General features: G+C 41.7%; 2 protein-coding genes across 4 annotated transcripts in view; both read left to right on the top strand.

Annotated features, from left to right (window-relative positions):
- Positions 1-386: 386 nt before the first annotated feature.
- On the top strand, positions 387-7408 carry LOC133649916 (T-complex protein 1 subunit gamma-like). Its single transcript, XM_062046631.1, has 14 exons — positions 387-515; positions 2760-2821; positions 3582-3632; positions 4093-4155; positions 4255-4351; positions 4465-4582; positions 4647-4833; positions 4893-5042; positions 5536-5668; positions 5730-5811; positions 5866-6046; positions 6114-6359; positions 6424-6555; positions 7292-7408. Exons 1-14 carry the CDS (start codon positions 488-490, stop codon positions 7382-7384), a joined length of 1623 nt encoding a protein of 540 aa, XP_061902615.1. The 5' UTR covers positions 387-487; the 3' UTR covers positions 7385-7408.
- A 4945-nt stretch (positions 7409-12353) lies between these two features.
- The window catches only part of LOC133649915 (glycosylated lysosomal membrane protein-like), an 11565-nt gene continuing 6617 nt past the window's right edge, over positions 12354-17301 (top strand). The window contains exons 1-2 of one of the 3 annotated variants that reach the window (XM_062046628.1): positions 12354-12427; positions 15085-15249. In XM_062046628.1, the coding sequence (XP_061902612.1) occupies positions 12359-12427; positions 15085-15249 (234 nt within the window). In that variant the 5' untranslated portion in view covers positions 12354-12358. Of the gene's footprint in view, positions 12428-15084; positions 15250-15643; positions 15850-15899; positions 16048-17301 lie in introns of those variants that run through there. The other 2 variants (XM_062046630.1, XM_062046629.1) reach the window with 2 other exon arrangements.

Genomic DNA, 17301 nt, shown 5'->3' with positions numbered 1-17301 from the left:
TGGATAAGCCCGTCGGTCATACTCTATCGCTCCGCCCATACTTACAAGACCCAACCCACGCCAGTGTCGAGGTTGTTTATGTGATGTGATTGGTGGACAGGCCCGTCGATCCTACTCTATTGCCCCGCCCATACTTGCAAGTCCCAACCCACGCCAGTGTCGAGGTCGTTTATGTGATGTGATTGGTGGACAAGCCCGTCGGTCATACTCTATTGCCCCGCCCATACTTACAAGACCCAACCCACGCCAGTGTCGAGGTCGTTTATGTGATGTGATTGGTGGACAGGCCCGTCGGTCATACTCTATTGCCCCGCCCATACTTACAAGACCCAACCCCCGCCAGTGTCGAGGTCGTTTATGTGATGTGATTGGTGGACAGGCCCGTCGGTCATACTCTATTGCCCCGCCCATACTTACAAGACCCAACCCCCGCCAGTGCCGAGTCCCTCCCTGACGTGGAAGCTTCGAGTCCCGGTGTTCATCCAACATGCTCGGCCAACAAGTGCTCGTGCTCAGTAAGTCATGTGAAAACCTTCTAATGTCTAATGTCTAATGTCGCCGCTTTTTCTACTCATTAATCCACCGAAACATCGCGGCCGAACACCGGCTCAAAGACGCTTTGAAAGGCGGCTCGCCGCTACACACGTGCTAGCTAGTTAGCATTGTCACATGCTAACTAGCTAGTTAGCCTGTGACAATGTTAGCATCTAGCTAGTTAGCATGTGACAATGCGAGTTAGTCTAGCTAGTTAGCATGTGACAATGCGAGTTAGTCTAGCTAGTTAGCATGAGACAATGCTAGCGTCTAGCTAGTTAGCATGAGACAATGCTAGCGTCTAGCTAGTTAGCCTGTTAGCATCCTCCTTTTTCATGTCTCATGTACGTGATGCTAGCGGTGACGTCACAGTATGAATGGACGCTATTTATGAGACTAACATGAACATTTCAAATCCCGGTTGTCATTTTAATTGTAGAAGAAGCTCAACAAGAATATCTTTTGCCACATATGATCAAATATAAATAGTCACTATTAGAAAGGCCACTATTTGGCGTAGTCCTTTAGTAGTGTTTTAAATATCAGTTTGGTCCAAATGTTGCATTAAAGGTGTGGTATTAGGACTTATTTTCTACATGTAAACACTTGTGGTCCACATAACATGTCATGCTGATGTACTGGTCCCAGGGGGACAATGAACACTGTAACACCAGCATGTTGTTACAGTATGAATGGATACATATTCTTTATTATTTGTGCACTATTGACTAGTGATGCATTCATACTTTGAACAGTATAACTAACCCTAACACCAGTACAGTCTACAATAACAACAGAAATAGATGCTAGATTTGAGGTCCTTTTTACAATGTTTTACATTAAAGAGGCTCTAAAACCAGTACAGTCTACAATAACAACAGAAATACATGCTAGATTTGAGGTCCTTTTTACAATGTTTTACATTAAAGAGTCTCTAACACCAGTACAGTCTACAATAACAAGAGAAATACATGCTAGATTTGAGGTCCTTTTTACAATGTTTTACATTAAAGAGGCTCTAACACCAGTACAGTCTACAATAACAAGATAAATACATGCTAGATTTGAGGTCCTTTTTACAATGTTTTACATTAAAGAGGCTCTAACACCAGTACAGTCTACAATAACAATAGAAATAGATGCTAGATTTGAGGTCCTTTTTACAATGTTTTACATTAAAGAGGCTCTAACACCAGTACAGTCTACAATAACAACAGAAATAGATGCTAGATTTGAGGTCATTTTTACAATGTTTTACATTAAAGAGTCTCTAACACCAGTACAGTCTACAATAACAAGAGAAATAGATGCTAGATTTGAGGTCCTTTTTACAATGTTTTACATTAAAGAGGCTCTAACACCAGTACAGTCTACAATAACAGCAGAAATACATGCTAGATTCTAGGTCCTCTTTACAAAGTATTACAAATCAGTGTCGTAGTTTAATGATAATGTCCTCAGTTCCAGGTCTACTGTCGTTGTCCTAGGAACGCTGCCCGTTTCAGCTGCTTCTCCATATTTTTTTCATGGATAAATGTTTCACGTCCTTGCTCGCTCCTCCTGCGTCAGTATTGTGCAAATTCATTGCCAGGCTCCAAGTCCAAGTAGTGATTATTTTTCAATTTCACACTCCTTTTCTCCCTTCCTTCCCCTGCTGGGAAAAGAAAGGTGTGTCCACCTGCAGCTAGTGACTTCAACACTAACACCGCAGCTAGTGACTTCAACACTAACACCGCAGCTAGTGACTTCAACACTAACACCACCTCCTCACTCAACTTGAAGCAGAGAAAGTAAACACTGGCTAGTTGAAGTATGTGCTGTGTCAGGATGCTAGTCCAGGCTAATGCTAAAGTTTGGAGTCCATTTGCCAGTAATGAAGAATGACTCTATGAAGATATATTCCTGACTTCCTGTGCTTGAAGAATGACTCTATAAAGACATATTCCTGACTTCCTGTGCTTGAAGAATGACTCTATAAAGACATATTCCTGACTTCCTGTGCTTGAAGAATGACTCTATAAAGACATATTCCTGACTTCCTGTGTGCAGACCAGAATGACTCTATAAAGACATATTCCTGACTTCCTGTGTGCAGACCAGAATGACTATAAAGACATGTTCCTGACTTCCTGTGCTTGAAGAATGACTCTATAAAGACATATTCCTGACTTCCTGTGCTTGAAGAATGACTCTATAAAGACATATTCCTGACTTCCTGTGTGCAGACCAGAACGTGAAGAGAGAGTCAGGACGCAAAGTCCAGACAGGAAACATCAATGCTGCTAAGGTGAGATTTGTTTTCTCTCCTCACGAGTCACCTGTGTCACTCACATGTCTCCTGTGTCACTCACATGTCGCCTGTGTCACTCGCATGTCGCCTGTGTCAATTTACATGTCGCCTGTGTCAATTTACATGTCGCCTGTGTCACTCGCATGTCGCCTGTGTCAATTTACATGTCGCCTGTGTCACTCGCATGTCGCCTGTGTCAATTTACATGTCGCCTGTGTCAATTTACATGTCGCCTGTGTCACTCGCATGTCACCTGTGTCAATTTACATGTCGCCTGTGTCACTCGCATGTCACCTGTGTCAATTTACATGTCGCCTGTGTCACTCGCATGTCACCTGTGTCAATTTACATGTCGCCTGTGTCACTCGCATGTCGCCTGTGTCAATTTACATGACGCCTGTGTCACTCGCATGTCGCCTGTGTCAATTTACATGACGCCTGTGTCACTCGCAAGTCGCCTGTGTCAATTTACATGTCGCCTGTGTCACTCGCATGTCGCCTGTGTCAATTTACATGTCGCCTGTGTCACTCGCATGTCGCCTGTGTCAATTTACATGTCGCCTGTGTCACTCGCATGTCGCCTGTGTCAATTTACATGTCGCCTGTGTCACTCGCATGTCGCCTGTGTCAATTTACATGTCGCCTGTGTCACTCGCATGTCGCCTGTGTCAATTTACATGTCGCCTGTGTCACTCGCATGTCGCCTGTGTCAATTTACATGTCGCCTGTGTCAATTTACATGTCGCCTGTGTCACAGACCATCGCTGATGTCATCAGGACGTGTCTGGGCCCACGCGCCATGATGAAGGTGAGTCAGCAGTACATGCAGATGTAGTACACTGTTGGTAATCCAGTACTCCAGGAGTGGGGACTTAAGGTGGTATTATTAAATAGGTGTATAATTGTTTGGTTGCCAAATGTTAAGGTGGTATTATTAAATAGGTGTATAATTGTTTGGTTGCCAAATGTTAAGGTGGTAATATTAAATAGGTGTATAATTGTTTGGTTGTCAAATGTTAAGGTGGTATTATTAAATAGGTGTATAATTGTTTGGTTGCCAAATGTTAAGGTGGTATTATTAAATAGGTGTATAATTGTTTGGTTGCCAAATGTTAAGGTGGTATTATTAAATAGGTGTATAATTGTTTGGTTGCCAAATGTTAATGTGGTATTATTAAATTAAATTAAATAAACTTCACACATTGAATGTGTGAAGCCCACAATCACACATTGAAGTTCTTCAAGCCAGCTGTGCTAATGTGTTGTAGATGCTGCTGGACCCCACTGGAGGCATCGTCATGACCAACGATGGAAACGCTATCCTCAGAGAGGTGACCCTTCATCACGTCTAGTTAGGTCACCCACCCCTCAGAGAGGTGACCCTTCATCAGGTCTAGTTAGGTGACCCACCCATCTTTGACTGCCCACAGATCCAGGTGCAACATCCTGCAGCTAAATCCATGATTGAGATTAGCCGCACTCAAGATGAAGAAGTGGGAGACGGGACCACCTCTGTCATCATCCTGGGTGAGTGACTGAGTGACTGAGTGAGTGACTGAGTGAGTGAGTGAGATGCACTGTAATATGTGTGTGTCAGCTGGAGAGATGTACTGTAAAATGTGTGTGTGTGTGTGTGTCAGCTGGAGAGATGTTGGCGGTGGCAGAGCAGTTCCTGGAGCAGCAGATGCATCCTACTGTCATCATCAGCGCCTACAGGCGAGCATTGGAGGACATGTTGGCCACGCTGAAGGAGATCAGGTAGGCTTTTATTTTGACAGGCGACTAGCTGTGACGTATAACGACAACTTGTGGTGCACACCAGCGTCCCCGTGGACACGGCGGATCGCTCCATGATGCTGAAGATCGTGCACTCGGCCATCAACACCAAAGCCCTGAGCCGCTGGTCGCAGCTGGCGTGCGGCATGGCGCTGGACGCCGTGGTCACCGTGCAGACGGACGACAACGGCCACAGGGAGATTGACATCAAGAAGTACGCCAAAGTGGAGAAGGTACGCCACCTTGTGCACGCCCCGTCCGTGTCCCGCCTCACCCGTGGAACATCTGGCAGGTCCCGGGAGGCTTCATCGAGGACTCGTGTGTGCTAAGAGGTGTGATGGTCAACAAGGACGTGACGCATCCACGCATGAGGCGCTCCATCAAAGAGCCACGCATCATCCTGCTGGACTGTTCTCTGGAGTACAAGAAGGGCGAGAGTCAGGTGACACCCTTTCACATTAAAGCTCCTTACATGGACACCTAACTCTTGGTGCTCCTGCAGTAGTCCAGGTGTGTGACTTCCCTTTCACATTAAAGCTCCTTACATGGACACCTAACTCTTGGTGCTCCTGCAGTAGTCCAGGTGTGTGACTTCCCTTTCACATTAAAGCTCCTTACATGGACACCTAACTCTTGGTGCTCCTGCAGTAGTCCAGGTGTGTGACTTCCCTTTCACATTAAAGCTCCTTACATGGACACCTAACTCTTGGTGCTCCTGCAGTAGTCCAGGTGTGTGACTTCCCTTTCACATTAAAGCTCCTTACATGGACACCTAACTCTTGGTACAGACGGATATGGACACATAGAAGTGTGTATTAAAGTGTGTTTGGCGTACAGACGGATATGGACATATAGAAGTGTGTATTAAAGTGTGTTTGGCGTACAGACGGATATGGACATATAGAAGTGTGTATTAAAGTGTGTTTGGCGTACAGACGGACATCGAGATCAGCAAGGAGGAGGACTTTGCCAGGATCCTGCAGATGGAGGAGGACTACATCCAGCAGATGTGTGAGGACATCATCCGACTCAAACCGGACCTCCTCTTCACGGAGAAAGGCATCTCAGGTAGGACCCAGCACGCCATGTCCCTTCAGGACAGCGCCTGACGTGTGGCTCCGCCCCTCAGACCTGGCTCAGCACTACCTGATGAAGGCCAACATCAGCGCCATTCGCCGTGTGAGGAAGACGGACAACAACCGCATCGCCAGGTGAGGACCACGCTCATTTGCATAAAAGGAAGTCATTAAACTTCCCCCCTGCAGGGCGTGTGGCGCTCGCATCGCCAGCCGCACCGACGAGCTGCGTGAGGAAGACGTGGGCACGGGGGCGGGGCTGTTTGAGGTGAAGAAGATCGGAGACGAGTACTTCACCTTCATCACGGAGTGTAAGGATCCCAAGGCCTGCACCATCCTGCTGAGAGGCGCCAGCAAGGAGATCCTGGCCGTGAGCTCCTCCCCTTCTCTGCTTTCACACCTCTCTGGCCACCTGTAACTCCGCCCCCTCGCTGCAGGAGGTGGAGAGGAACCTGCAGGACGCCATGCAGGTGTGTCGTAACGTGATGGTGGAGCCCTTCCTGCTGCCCGGCGGCGGCGCCGTGGAGATGGCGGTGTCCAAGCGCCTGACGGAGCGCTCACGTGCCCTGGTGGGCGTGGAGCAGTGGCCCTACCGTGCTGTGGCACACGCCCTGGAGGTCATCCCTCGCACCCTCATCCAAAACTGTGGTGCTTCCACCATCCGTGTGCTGACCTCACTCAGGGTACCTGACTCCACCTTCTCTGTGTGTGAGTGTGAGTGCCCTCTGACCTCTGTCACCCCTGCAGGCCAAGCACACTCAGCAGGACAGCACCGGGTGGGGTGTGGACGGTGAGACGGGCACTCTGACCGACATGGCGGCCGCAGGCATCTGGGACCCGCTGGCTGTCAAAGCACAGACCTTGAAGACTGCGGTGGAGGTGAGATGTTTGGCCTTGATTGTCTGCTGGTGGAGGTGAGATGTTTGCTGGTGGTGGTGGAGGTGAGATGTTTGCTGGTGGTGGTGGAGGTGAGATGTTTGCTGGTGGTGGTGGAGGTGAGATGTTTGCTGGTGGTGGTGGAGGTGAGATGTTTGCTGGTGGTGGTGGAGGTGAGATGTTTGCTGGTGGTGGTGGATGTGAGATGTTTGCTGGTGGTGGTGGAGGTGAGATGTTTGCTGGTGGAGGTGGAGGTGGAGGTGAGATGTTTGCTGGTGGTGGTGGAGGTGAGATGTTTGCTGGTGGAGGTGGAGGTGAGATGTTTGCTGGTGGTGGTGGAGGTGAGATGTTTGCTGGTGGTGGTGGAGGTGAGATGTTTGCTGGTGGAGGTGAGATGTTTGCTGGTGGTGGTGGAGGTGAGATGTTTGCTGGTGGTGGTGGAGGTGAGATGTTTGCTGGTGGTGGTGGAGGTGAGATGTTTGCTGGTGGTGGTGGAGGTGAGATGTTTGCTGGTGGTGGTGGAGGTGAGATGTTTGCTGGTGGAGGTGGAGGTGAGATGTTTGCTGGTGGTGGTGGAGGTGAGATGTTTGCTGGTGGAGGTGGAGGTGAGATGTTTGCTGGTGGTGGTGGAGGTGAGATGTTTGCTGGTGGAGGTGGAGGTGAGATGTTTGCTGGTGGAGGTGAGAGACAAAGTTTAATGAGGGTAAGATGTTGAAATGTTCACCTGCTCTTCCTGCAGACGGCCATCTTGCTGCTGCGCATCGATGACATCGTGTCAGGCCACAAGAAGAAGGACAAGGACCCGGCCATGGGTGGACCTGGTGCTGAGTAAATAAAGTCACAACTCCTGCATCCATTTTCATGTTGTTACAATACTCTTTTTTTTTTTTTACCTGAAATGTGTTGTCATGGCGACATGGGCTGTCAGCTTGAATGTCTTTAGGGAATTATTTGACTGACAAATATTAAACCTTTGCCATGCTCAGCTGGCAAAGATCAGATGGTATGACTACAAGATCAGATGGTATGACTACAAGATCAGATGGTATGACTACAAGAATTGACTCTGTTAATAAATGGTCATGTGATCAAGATTTTACATCACACCATGGTCATGTGATCAGTGCATTACATCACAGTGAAATATTGACATGATTATTACATATTGTACACACTATGTACCTAACATGCAAACAACTTACACTATGTACCTAACATGCAAACAACTTACACTATGTACCCAACATGTAAACAACTTACACTATGTACCCAACATGTAAACAACTTACACCATGTAAACAACTTACACTATGTACCTAACATGTAAACAACTTACACTATGTACCCAACATGTAAACAACTTACACTATGTACCCAACATGTAAACAACTTACACCATGTAAACAACTTACACTATGTACCCAACATGTAAACAACTTACACTATGTACCTAACATGTAAACAACTTACACTATGTACCTAACATGTAAACAACTTACACTATGTACCCAACATGTAAACAACTTACACTATGTACCCAACATGTAAACAACTTACACTATGTACCCAACATGTAAACAACTTACACTATGTACCCAACATGTAAACAACTTACACCATGTAAACAACTTACACTATGTACCTAACATGTAAACAACTTACACTATGTACCTAACATGTAAACAACTTACACTATGTACCCAACATGTAAACAACTTACACTATGTACCCAACATGTAAACAACTTACACTATGTACCCAACATGTAAACAACTTACACTATGTACCCAACATGTAAACAACTTACACCATGTAAACAACTTACACTATGTACCTAACATGTAAACAACTTACACTATGTACCTAACATGTAAACAACTTACACTATGTACCTAACATGTAAACAACTTACACTATGTACCCAACATGTAAACAACTTACACTATGTACCTAACATGTAAACAACTTACACTATGTACCTAACATGTAAACAACTTACACTATGTACCTAACATGTAAACAACTTACACTATGTACCCAACATGTAAACAACTTACACCATGTAAACAACTTACACTATGTACCTAACATGTAAACAACTTACACTATGTACCCAACATGTAAACAACTTACACTATGTACCCAACATGTAAACAACTTACACTATGTACCCAACATGTAAACAACTTACACCATGTAAACAACTTACACTATGTACCTAACATGTAAACAACTTACACTATGTACCTAACATGTAAACAACTTACACTATGTACCCAACATGTAAACAACTTACACTATGTACCTAACATGTAAACAACTTACACTATGTACCTAACATGTAAACAACTTACACTATGTACCCAACATGTAAACAACTTACACTATGTACCCAACATGTAAACAACTTACACTATGTACCCAACATGTAAACAACTTACACTATGTACCCAACATGTAAACAACTTACACCATGTAAACAACTTACACTATGTACCTAACATGTAAACAACTTACACTATGTACCTAACATGTAAACAACTTACACTATGTACCTAACATGTAAACAACTTACACTATGTACCCAACATGTAAACAACTTACACTATGTACCTAACATGTAAACAACTTACACTATGTACCTAACATGTAAACAACTTACACTATGTACCTAACATGTAAACAACTTACACTATGTACCCAACATGTAAACAACTTACACTATGTACCCAACATGTAAACAACTTACACTATGTACCTAACATGTAAACAACTTACACTATGTACCTAACATGTAAACAACTTACACTATGTACCTAACATGTAAACAACTTACACTATGTACCCAACATGTAAACAACTTACACCATGTAAACAACTTACACTATGTACCTAACATGTAAACAACTTACACTATGTACCCAACATGTAAACAACTTACACTATGTACCCAACATGTAAACAACTTACACTATGTACCCAACATGTAAACAACTTACACCATGTAAACAACTTACACTATGTACCTAACATGTAAACAACTTACACTATGTACCCAACATGTAAACAACTTACACTATGTACCTAACATGTAAACAACTTACACTATGTACCTAACATGTAAACAACTTACACTATGTACCCAACATGTAAACAACTTACACTATGTACCCAACATGTAAACAACTTACACTATGTACCCAACATGTAAACAACTTACACTATGTACCCAACATGTAAACAACTTACACTATGTACCTAACATGTAAACAACTTACACTATGTACCTAACATGTAAACAACTTACACTATGTACCTAACATGTAAACAACTTACACTATGTACCCAACATGTAAACAACTTACACTATGTACCTAACATGTAAACAACTTACACTATGTACCTAACATGTAAACAACTTACACTATGTACCTAACATGTAAACAACTTACACTATGTACCCAACATGTAAACAACTTACACCATGTAAACAACTTACACTATGTACCTAACATGTAAACAACTTACACTATGTACCCAACATGTAAACAACTTACACTATGTACCCAACATGTAAACAACTTACACTATGTACCCAACATGTAAACAACTTACACCATGTAAACAACTTACACTATGTACCTAACATGTAAACAACTTACACTATGTACCTAACATGTAAACAACTTACACTATGTACCTAACATGTAAACAACTTACACTATGTACCCAACATGTAAACAACTTACACTATGTACCTAAGATGTAAACAACTTACACTATGTACCCAACATGTAAACAACTTACACCATGTAAACAACTTACACCATGTAAACAACTTACACTATGTACCTAACATGTAAACAACTTACACTATGTACCTAAGATGTAAACTAGTAGGGTCCTTCAACAATGGCCATTTCTTGGGATTTAAATCTATGTAGATAAGACATATAAACTGTTATGTGCACTATTGACTGGTGATGCACCCATAAAAGGCTTCTTCACTAAAACAGGATGTGATGAAATATCCACTTCCTGTGGTGGGCTGGCGCCCTTTTATACAGTGCGAGAGGTGCCCAGCTGGGCGATCCATGCACCTTGTAATGATTGTGGCGTCGCTCCCGGCGCGCCTCGCTGCTCGCTCGCCGTTCACACCTCCTTGCCGCCATCTTGGAGCGGGCTCCGGTGTGCCCTGCCTCTCCACACCTGGTTACCCCCGAGACGCCAAAAAGAGAAAAGTTGATGAGGAATGGCGTGTTTTCAACAAGACATGGACTGCCAAGTGTTTCTTTACAGAAATTAAAGGTAAAGCCATGTGCTTAATTTGTGATACACACGTTGTTGTGTTTAAAGAATATAATGTGAATCGCCACTACACGACGAAGCACGAGGAAAAATACCGGAATCTGTCTGATGAAGCGCGCGCAAGGGAGGCTGATGCATTGATGGTAAAACTGCAAACCCAACAAGGACTTTTTGCCAAATTTCACACCCCCAGAGATGCAGCCGTCAGGACAAGTTTCGTCATTTAAAAAGGTAAGGCGTTTTCTGACGGAGAGTTTATTAAGAAGTGCTTATTGGACTCTGTTGCGCTGATGTGCCCGGAGAAGAGGGGCGCATTTGAGAACGTGTCACTCTCCCGACGCACTGTAACGAGGCGGGTTGAGACCATCGCTGGAAACTTGGAGCTTCAGCTGAAGAACAGAACGGCCGACTTTGACCGTTTTTCGCTGGCTTTGGATGAGAGCTGCGATGTACGTGACACCGCCCAGCTGCTCTACTTCTTACGTGGGATAACGGCAGACATTCAAATCACGGAGGAGCTGGCAGCCATGCAGTCAATTAAAGAGACAACCACAGGTAATGACTTGTTCACAGAGGTAAATGCGTGTTTGGACATGTTAGGACTGAAATGGGACAAGCTGGCAGGTGTGACAACAGATGGTTGTCCAAATCTGACGGGGAAAAATGTTGGACTTTTAAAGAGGATGCAGGATAAAGTGACAGAAATGGACATTTTTGCATTGTATTATTCATCAGGGAGTGTTGTGTTGCCCCCGGTAAAAATGAATTGCCCACCCCTGTTATCTCTCATCCAAATGTACACTCCTGTGCACGCTCTGAGGTCTGAGAGCCAGCGCCATCTCCTGGTGCCCAAGACCAGACTTAAAACCAGGGGAGCTCTGGAACACTCCATGTTCCCACTGCTCCCACAGTGGACTCTTTTACGTCTCCCACTTTTATTCTCTGCCTTTTCACACTACATGACTTGTGTTTACATTTTGATTTCTATCTATTGGTTTTATTGGTTTTACCCTTTAGAATCCTTTTTAATCATATTTATTTTCATACTGGTTTTATATTTATTTATTTTGTTTTTATTCAGTTATTGGTGGAGCAAAGGATAATATTTAAATCTGGTTTTTAATATTTTTGTGCAGCACTTTGGACACATTTTTGTTGTTTAAATGTGCTATATAGAAATAACGTGGATTAAAAAGACATATTTGCAGGTTTTTCTCCGGCCGGGACGTGCTGACGTCATGTCACATGTTATGCTGACGTCATGTCACATATTAGACTATGACAACATCCTCACAATCACGTTAGGTAAGTTTCTTTAAAATGGTGGCCAGCTCGCTCACTTTAAAGAGCCGAGTCGTTCGCGAACGACCCATCACTCGTCAGCTGACAAGAAGCGGTCATGTGACCTGCCGTCATGTGACCTGCCGTCATGTGACCTGCCGTCATGTGACCTGCCGTCATGTGACCTGCCGTCATGTGACCTGCCTTCACAACAAAGATGGCGGCCGTGCTGAGCTTGTGCGGAGCTCTGATCTTTTTTCTTCCTTCGATCACGTGGAGCAGGAAGGTCAGTTTTATTACTTTATTATTACTACTTGATTCATTACGTCACCGAATTACACTTTTATTATTACTACTTGATTCATTACGTCACTGAATGACACTTTTAGTATTACTACTTGATGCATTAAGTCACTGAATTTGATTGATTGATTGAGACTTTTATTAGTAGGTTGCACAGTGAAGTACATATTCCGTACAATTGACCACTAAATGGTAACACCCCAATAAGTTTTTCAACTTGTTTAAGTCGGGGTCCACTTAAATTGATTCATGATACAGATATATACTATCAGATATATACTATCATCATAATGACACTTCTATTATTACTACTTGATGCATTACGTCACTGAATGACACTTTTAGTATTACTACTTCATGCATTACGTCACTGAATGACACTTTTATTATTACTACTTGATGCATTACGTCACTGAATGACACTTTTTTAAAAACATTTCATGAATTTATTAATCAACAAAACAATACCACAACAATGCAATACAATTCCAAAAGCAAACCCGTCCCAGCAACACTAAGAACAACAATAAACAATTGAGGACACACAAACATGACACGGAACAATCCAAATGTAGTGAAACAAAACTGAACATGATCGACAACAGCATCATCAATAATACCAATTTCAAAATAGCAGTATGTATGTATGATGTGTGTATACCAGTCAGTGTGTATGATGTGTGTATATCAGTCAGTGTGTATGATGTGTGTATATCAGTCAGTGTGTATGATGTGTGTATACCAGTCAGTGTGTATGATGTGTGTATACCAGTCAGTATGTATTATGTGTGTATATCAGTCAGTGTGTATGATGTGTGTATACCAGTCAGTGTGTATGATGTGTGTATACCAGTCAGTATGTATGATGTGTGTATACCAGTCAGTGTGTATGATGTGTGTATACCAGTCAGTATGTATTATGTGTGTATACCAGTCAGTGTGTATGATGTGTGTATACCAGGCAGTATGTATGATGTGTGTATACCAGTCAGTGTGTATGATGTGTGTATACCAGTCAGTATGTATTATGTGTGTATACCAGTCAGTGTGTATGATGTGTGTATACCAGGCAGTATGTATGATGTGTGTATACCAGTCAGTGTGTATGATGTGTGTATACCAGTCAGTATGTATTATGTGTGTATACCAGTCAGTGTGTATGATGTGTGTATACCAGGCAGTATGTATGATGTGTGTATACCAGTCAGTGTGTATGATGTGTGTATACCAGTCAGTGTGTATGATGTGTGTATACCAGTCAGTATGAGTTGGACTATCAACATCTATCCATTTTTGTAATATTACCCTTTTTGTTATTATGCATATTGAAAGAAAAACATTTTTCCTCTTTGATGACATGTTACTAAATTGATGGAGATCCCCAACAATACAAGTTTGCAGTCATTGGCATGTTTATATTAAGGACTGTGATTGCTTCTTTGGTTGTTTTCAACCATAACTCTTTTATTGTCTGACATTCCCACAATAAATGAACAAGAGTTGCCTCACTTCATACATAACTTGCTATCTACTACAGCAATTTTAAACAGCTGAGAAGATGTCAAATACAATCTATTCAATATCTTAAATTGAGTCAGCTTATCTTTAATGCTTCTAAAGTATACTTATTGGCATTTTTCCAAATATCATTCCATGATATGTCTCTTTCATCTACAATGTTGAAGTCCATCATCCATTTCCGAACACATGCGTCATTTGCATTTCTAGTGTGGTGTTCATTTGTTATTCCATAAAATAGTTTCATTAATTTCTTAAATGTATCTTGATTAAAAAGTGCATCTTCCAGTTCATGGCTATTTAAAGACATACTTTCAGAGGATATGCATTTATTTACAGCGTCTTTTAAAGAGATAACATTTAAAAAATGATTTCTGGGAACATTATATTGATCAACTAAATCATTGAACAGTTTAAAAGAGTTTTTATTAATAATATGATGATGTTTAGTAATACCTTTGTCTTTCCATGTTGTCCATTTAACCACATTTTTATTAATTATGATATTAGGATTGTACCAAAGTGGTTGATTGACAGATGTCATTGGGTTGATTCCTAGTATTTTCTGACACAGTTTTAGAATGTTAAAGGTGGCTTCTATTGGGCTCTGCCTCAATTCATTAGCTATTTTTTAAATATAATATAAACTCCCCACATCAATTTTTTTCTATGTTGATCCAGTCCGAAGGAGATATAATAATGTAAGAAGTTTGGTAGTTGTAGTCCTCCTTTATCTTGTGTACACTGAATGACACTTTTAGTATTACTACTTGATGCATTACGTCACTGAATGACACTTTTAGTATTACTACTTGATGCATTACGTCACTGGACTAACAGAATGATGTCATTACCAAAGTAATTTCAAGTTTATTACTCAAATCATTTAATAATACAAGTTGATTAGTAAAGTAGTTAAATAATACAATTGTATTACTAAAGTAATTAAATAATACAATTGTATTACTAAAGTAATTAAATAATACAATTGTATTACTAAAGTAATTAAATAATACAATTGTATTACTAAAGTAATTAAATAATACAAGTTGATTAGTAAAGTAATTAAATAATACAAGTTGATTAGTCGTACATTTAATGATTGATGATTGGTTTGTGCAGGTGTCAGTCCAGTTGAATCCAGGTGCGCTGACTCCGCCCCCTGGTGGCGATGTGGTGCACGTGAGAGCTCAGGGAGACAACGACACGCTTCACTTCCTCTTCTGCAGCCAGGGGGCGCCAACACTTCTGATGGTGCACACCAACCTGTCTACTTCTACTCTATCGGTATGATATCACTCTCTATCACTATGATATCACTTCTGCAGCCAGGGGGCGCCAACACTGCTGATGGTGCACACCAACCTGTCTACTTCTACTCTATCGGTATGATATCACTCTCTATCACTATGATATCACTTCTGCAGCCAGGGGGCGCCAACACTGCTGATGGTGCACACCAACCTGTCTACTTCTACTCTAGCGGTATGATATCACTCTCTATCACTATGATATCACTTCTGCAGCCAGGGGGCGCCAACACTGCTGATGGTGCACACCAACCTGTCTACTTCTACTCTATCGGTATGATATCACTCTCTATCACTATGATATCACTTCTGCAGCCAGGGGGCGCCAACACTGCTGATGGTGCACACCAACCTGTCTACTTCTACTCTAGCGGTATGATATCACTCTCTATCACTATGATATCACTTCTGCAGCCAGGGGGCGCCAACACTGCTGATGGTGCACACCAACCTGTCTACTTCTACTCTATCGGTATGATATCACTCTCTATCACTATGATATCACTTCCTCTTCTGCAGCCAGGGGGCGCCAACACTGCTGATGGTGCACACCAACCTGTCTACTTCTACTCTATCGGTATGATATCACTCTCTATAACTATGATATCACTTCTGCAGCCAGGGGGCGCCAACACTGCTGATGGTGCACACCAACCTGTCTACTTATACTCTATCGGTATGATATCACTCTCTATCACTATGATGTCACTTCTGCAGCCAGGGGGCGCCAACACTGCTGATGGTGCACACCAACCTGTCTACTTCTACTCTATCGGTATGATATCACTCTGTCTTCTTCTACTCTATTATCTTCTACTCTATCACTATGATATCACTCTGTCTTCTTCTACTCTATCATCCTCTACTGATGGTGCACACCAACCTGTCTTCTTCTACTTTAGCGGTATGATATCACTCTGTCTTCTTCTACTCTATTATCTTCTACTCTATCACTGTCATATCACTCTGTCTTCTTCTATTCTATCGGTATAATATCATTCTATATCACTATGTCTTCTTCTGTATTGCTATTATATTATTCTATATCACTATGTCTTCTACTGTATCTGTATGATATTATTCAATATCACTATGTCTTCTACTGTATCGTATGATATTATTCAATATCACTATGTCTTCTTCTGTATCGGTATGATATTATTCAGTATCACTATGTCTTCTTCTGTATCGGTATGATATTATTCAATATCACTATGTCTTCTTCTGTATCGGTATGATATCATTCAATATCACTATGTCTTCTTCTGTATCGGTATGATATTATTCAGTATCACTATGTCTTCTTCTGTATCGGTATGATATTATTCAATATCACTATGTCTTCTTCTGTATCGGTATGATATCATTCAATATCACTATGTCTTTTTCTGTATCGGTATGATATTATTCAGTATTACTATGTCTTCTTCTGTATCGGTATGATATTATTCAATATCACTATGTCTTCTTCTGTATCGGTATGATATTATTCAATATCACTATGTCTTCTTCTGTATCGGTATGATATTATTCAATATCACTATGTCTTCTTCTGTATCGGTATGATATTATTCAATATCACTATGTCTTCTTCTGTATCGGTATGATATTATTCAATATCACTATGTCTTCTTCTGTATCGGTATGATATCATTCAATATCACTATGTCTTCTTCTGTATCGGTATGATATCATTCAGTATCACTATGTATTCTTCTGTATCGGTATGATATTATTCAGTATCACTATGTCTTCTTCTGTATCATATGATATTATTCAATATCACTATGTCTTCTTCTGTATCGGTATGATATTATTCAATATCACTATGTCTTCTTCCATATCGGTATGATATCATTCAATATCACTATGTCTTATGTATCGGTATGATATTATTCAATATCACTATGTTTTCTTCTGTATGGGTATAATATTAGTTAACCATAATCAATATCACAAAGTTTTCTTCTGTATCGGTATGATATTATTGAACCATATTAATTATGACAGTCTCCTCCTGTATGGCTAT

This window comes from Entelurus aequoreus, linkage group LG05 (genome assembly GCF_033978785.1).
Source record: "Entelurus aequoreus isolate RoL-2023_Sb linkage group LG05, RoL_Eaeq_v1.1, whole genome shotgun sequence".
Lineage (NCBI taxonomy): Eukaryota > Metazoa > Chordata > Actinopteri > Syngnathiformes > Syngnathidae > Entelurus > Entelurus aequoreus.
This window is presented reverse-complemented; position numbering and strand designations above follow the sequence as displayed.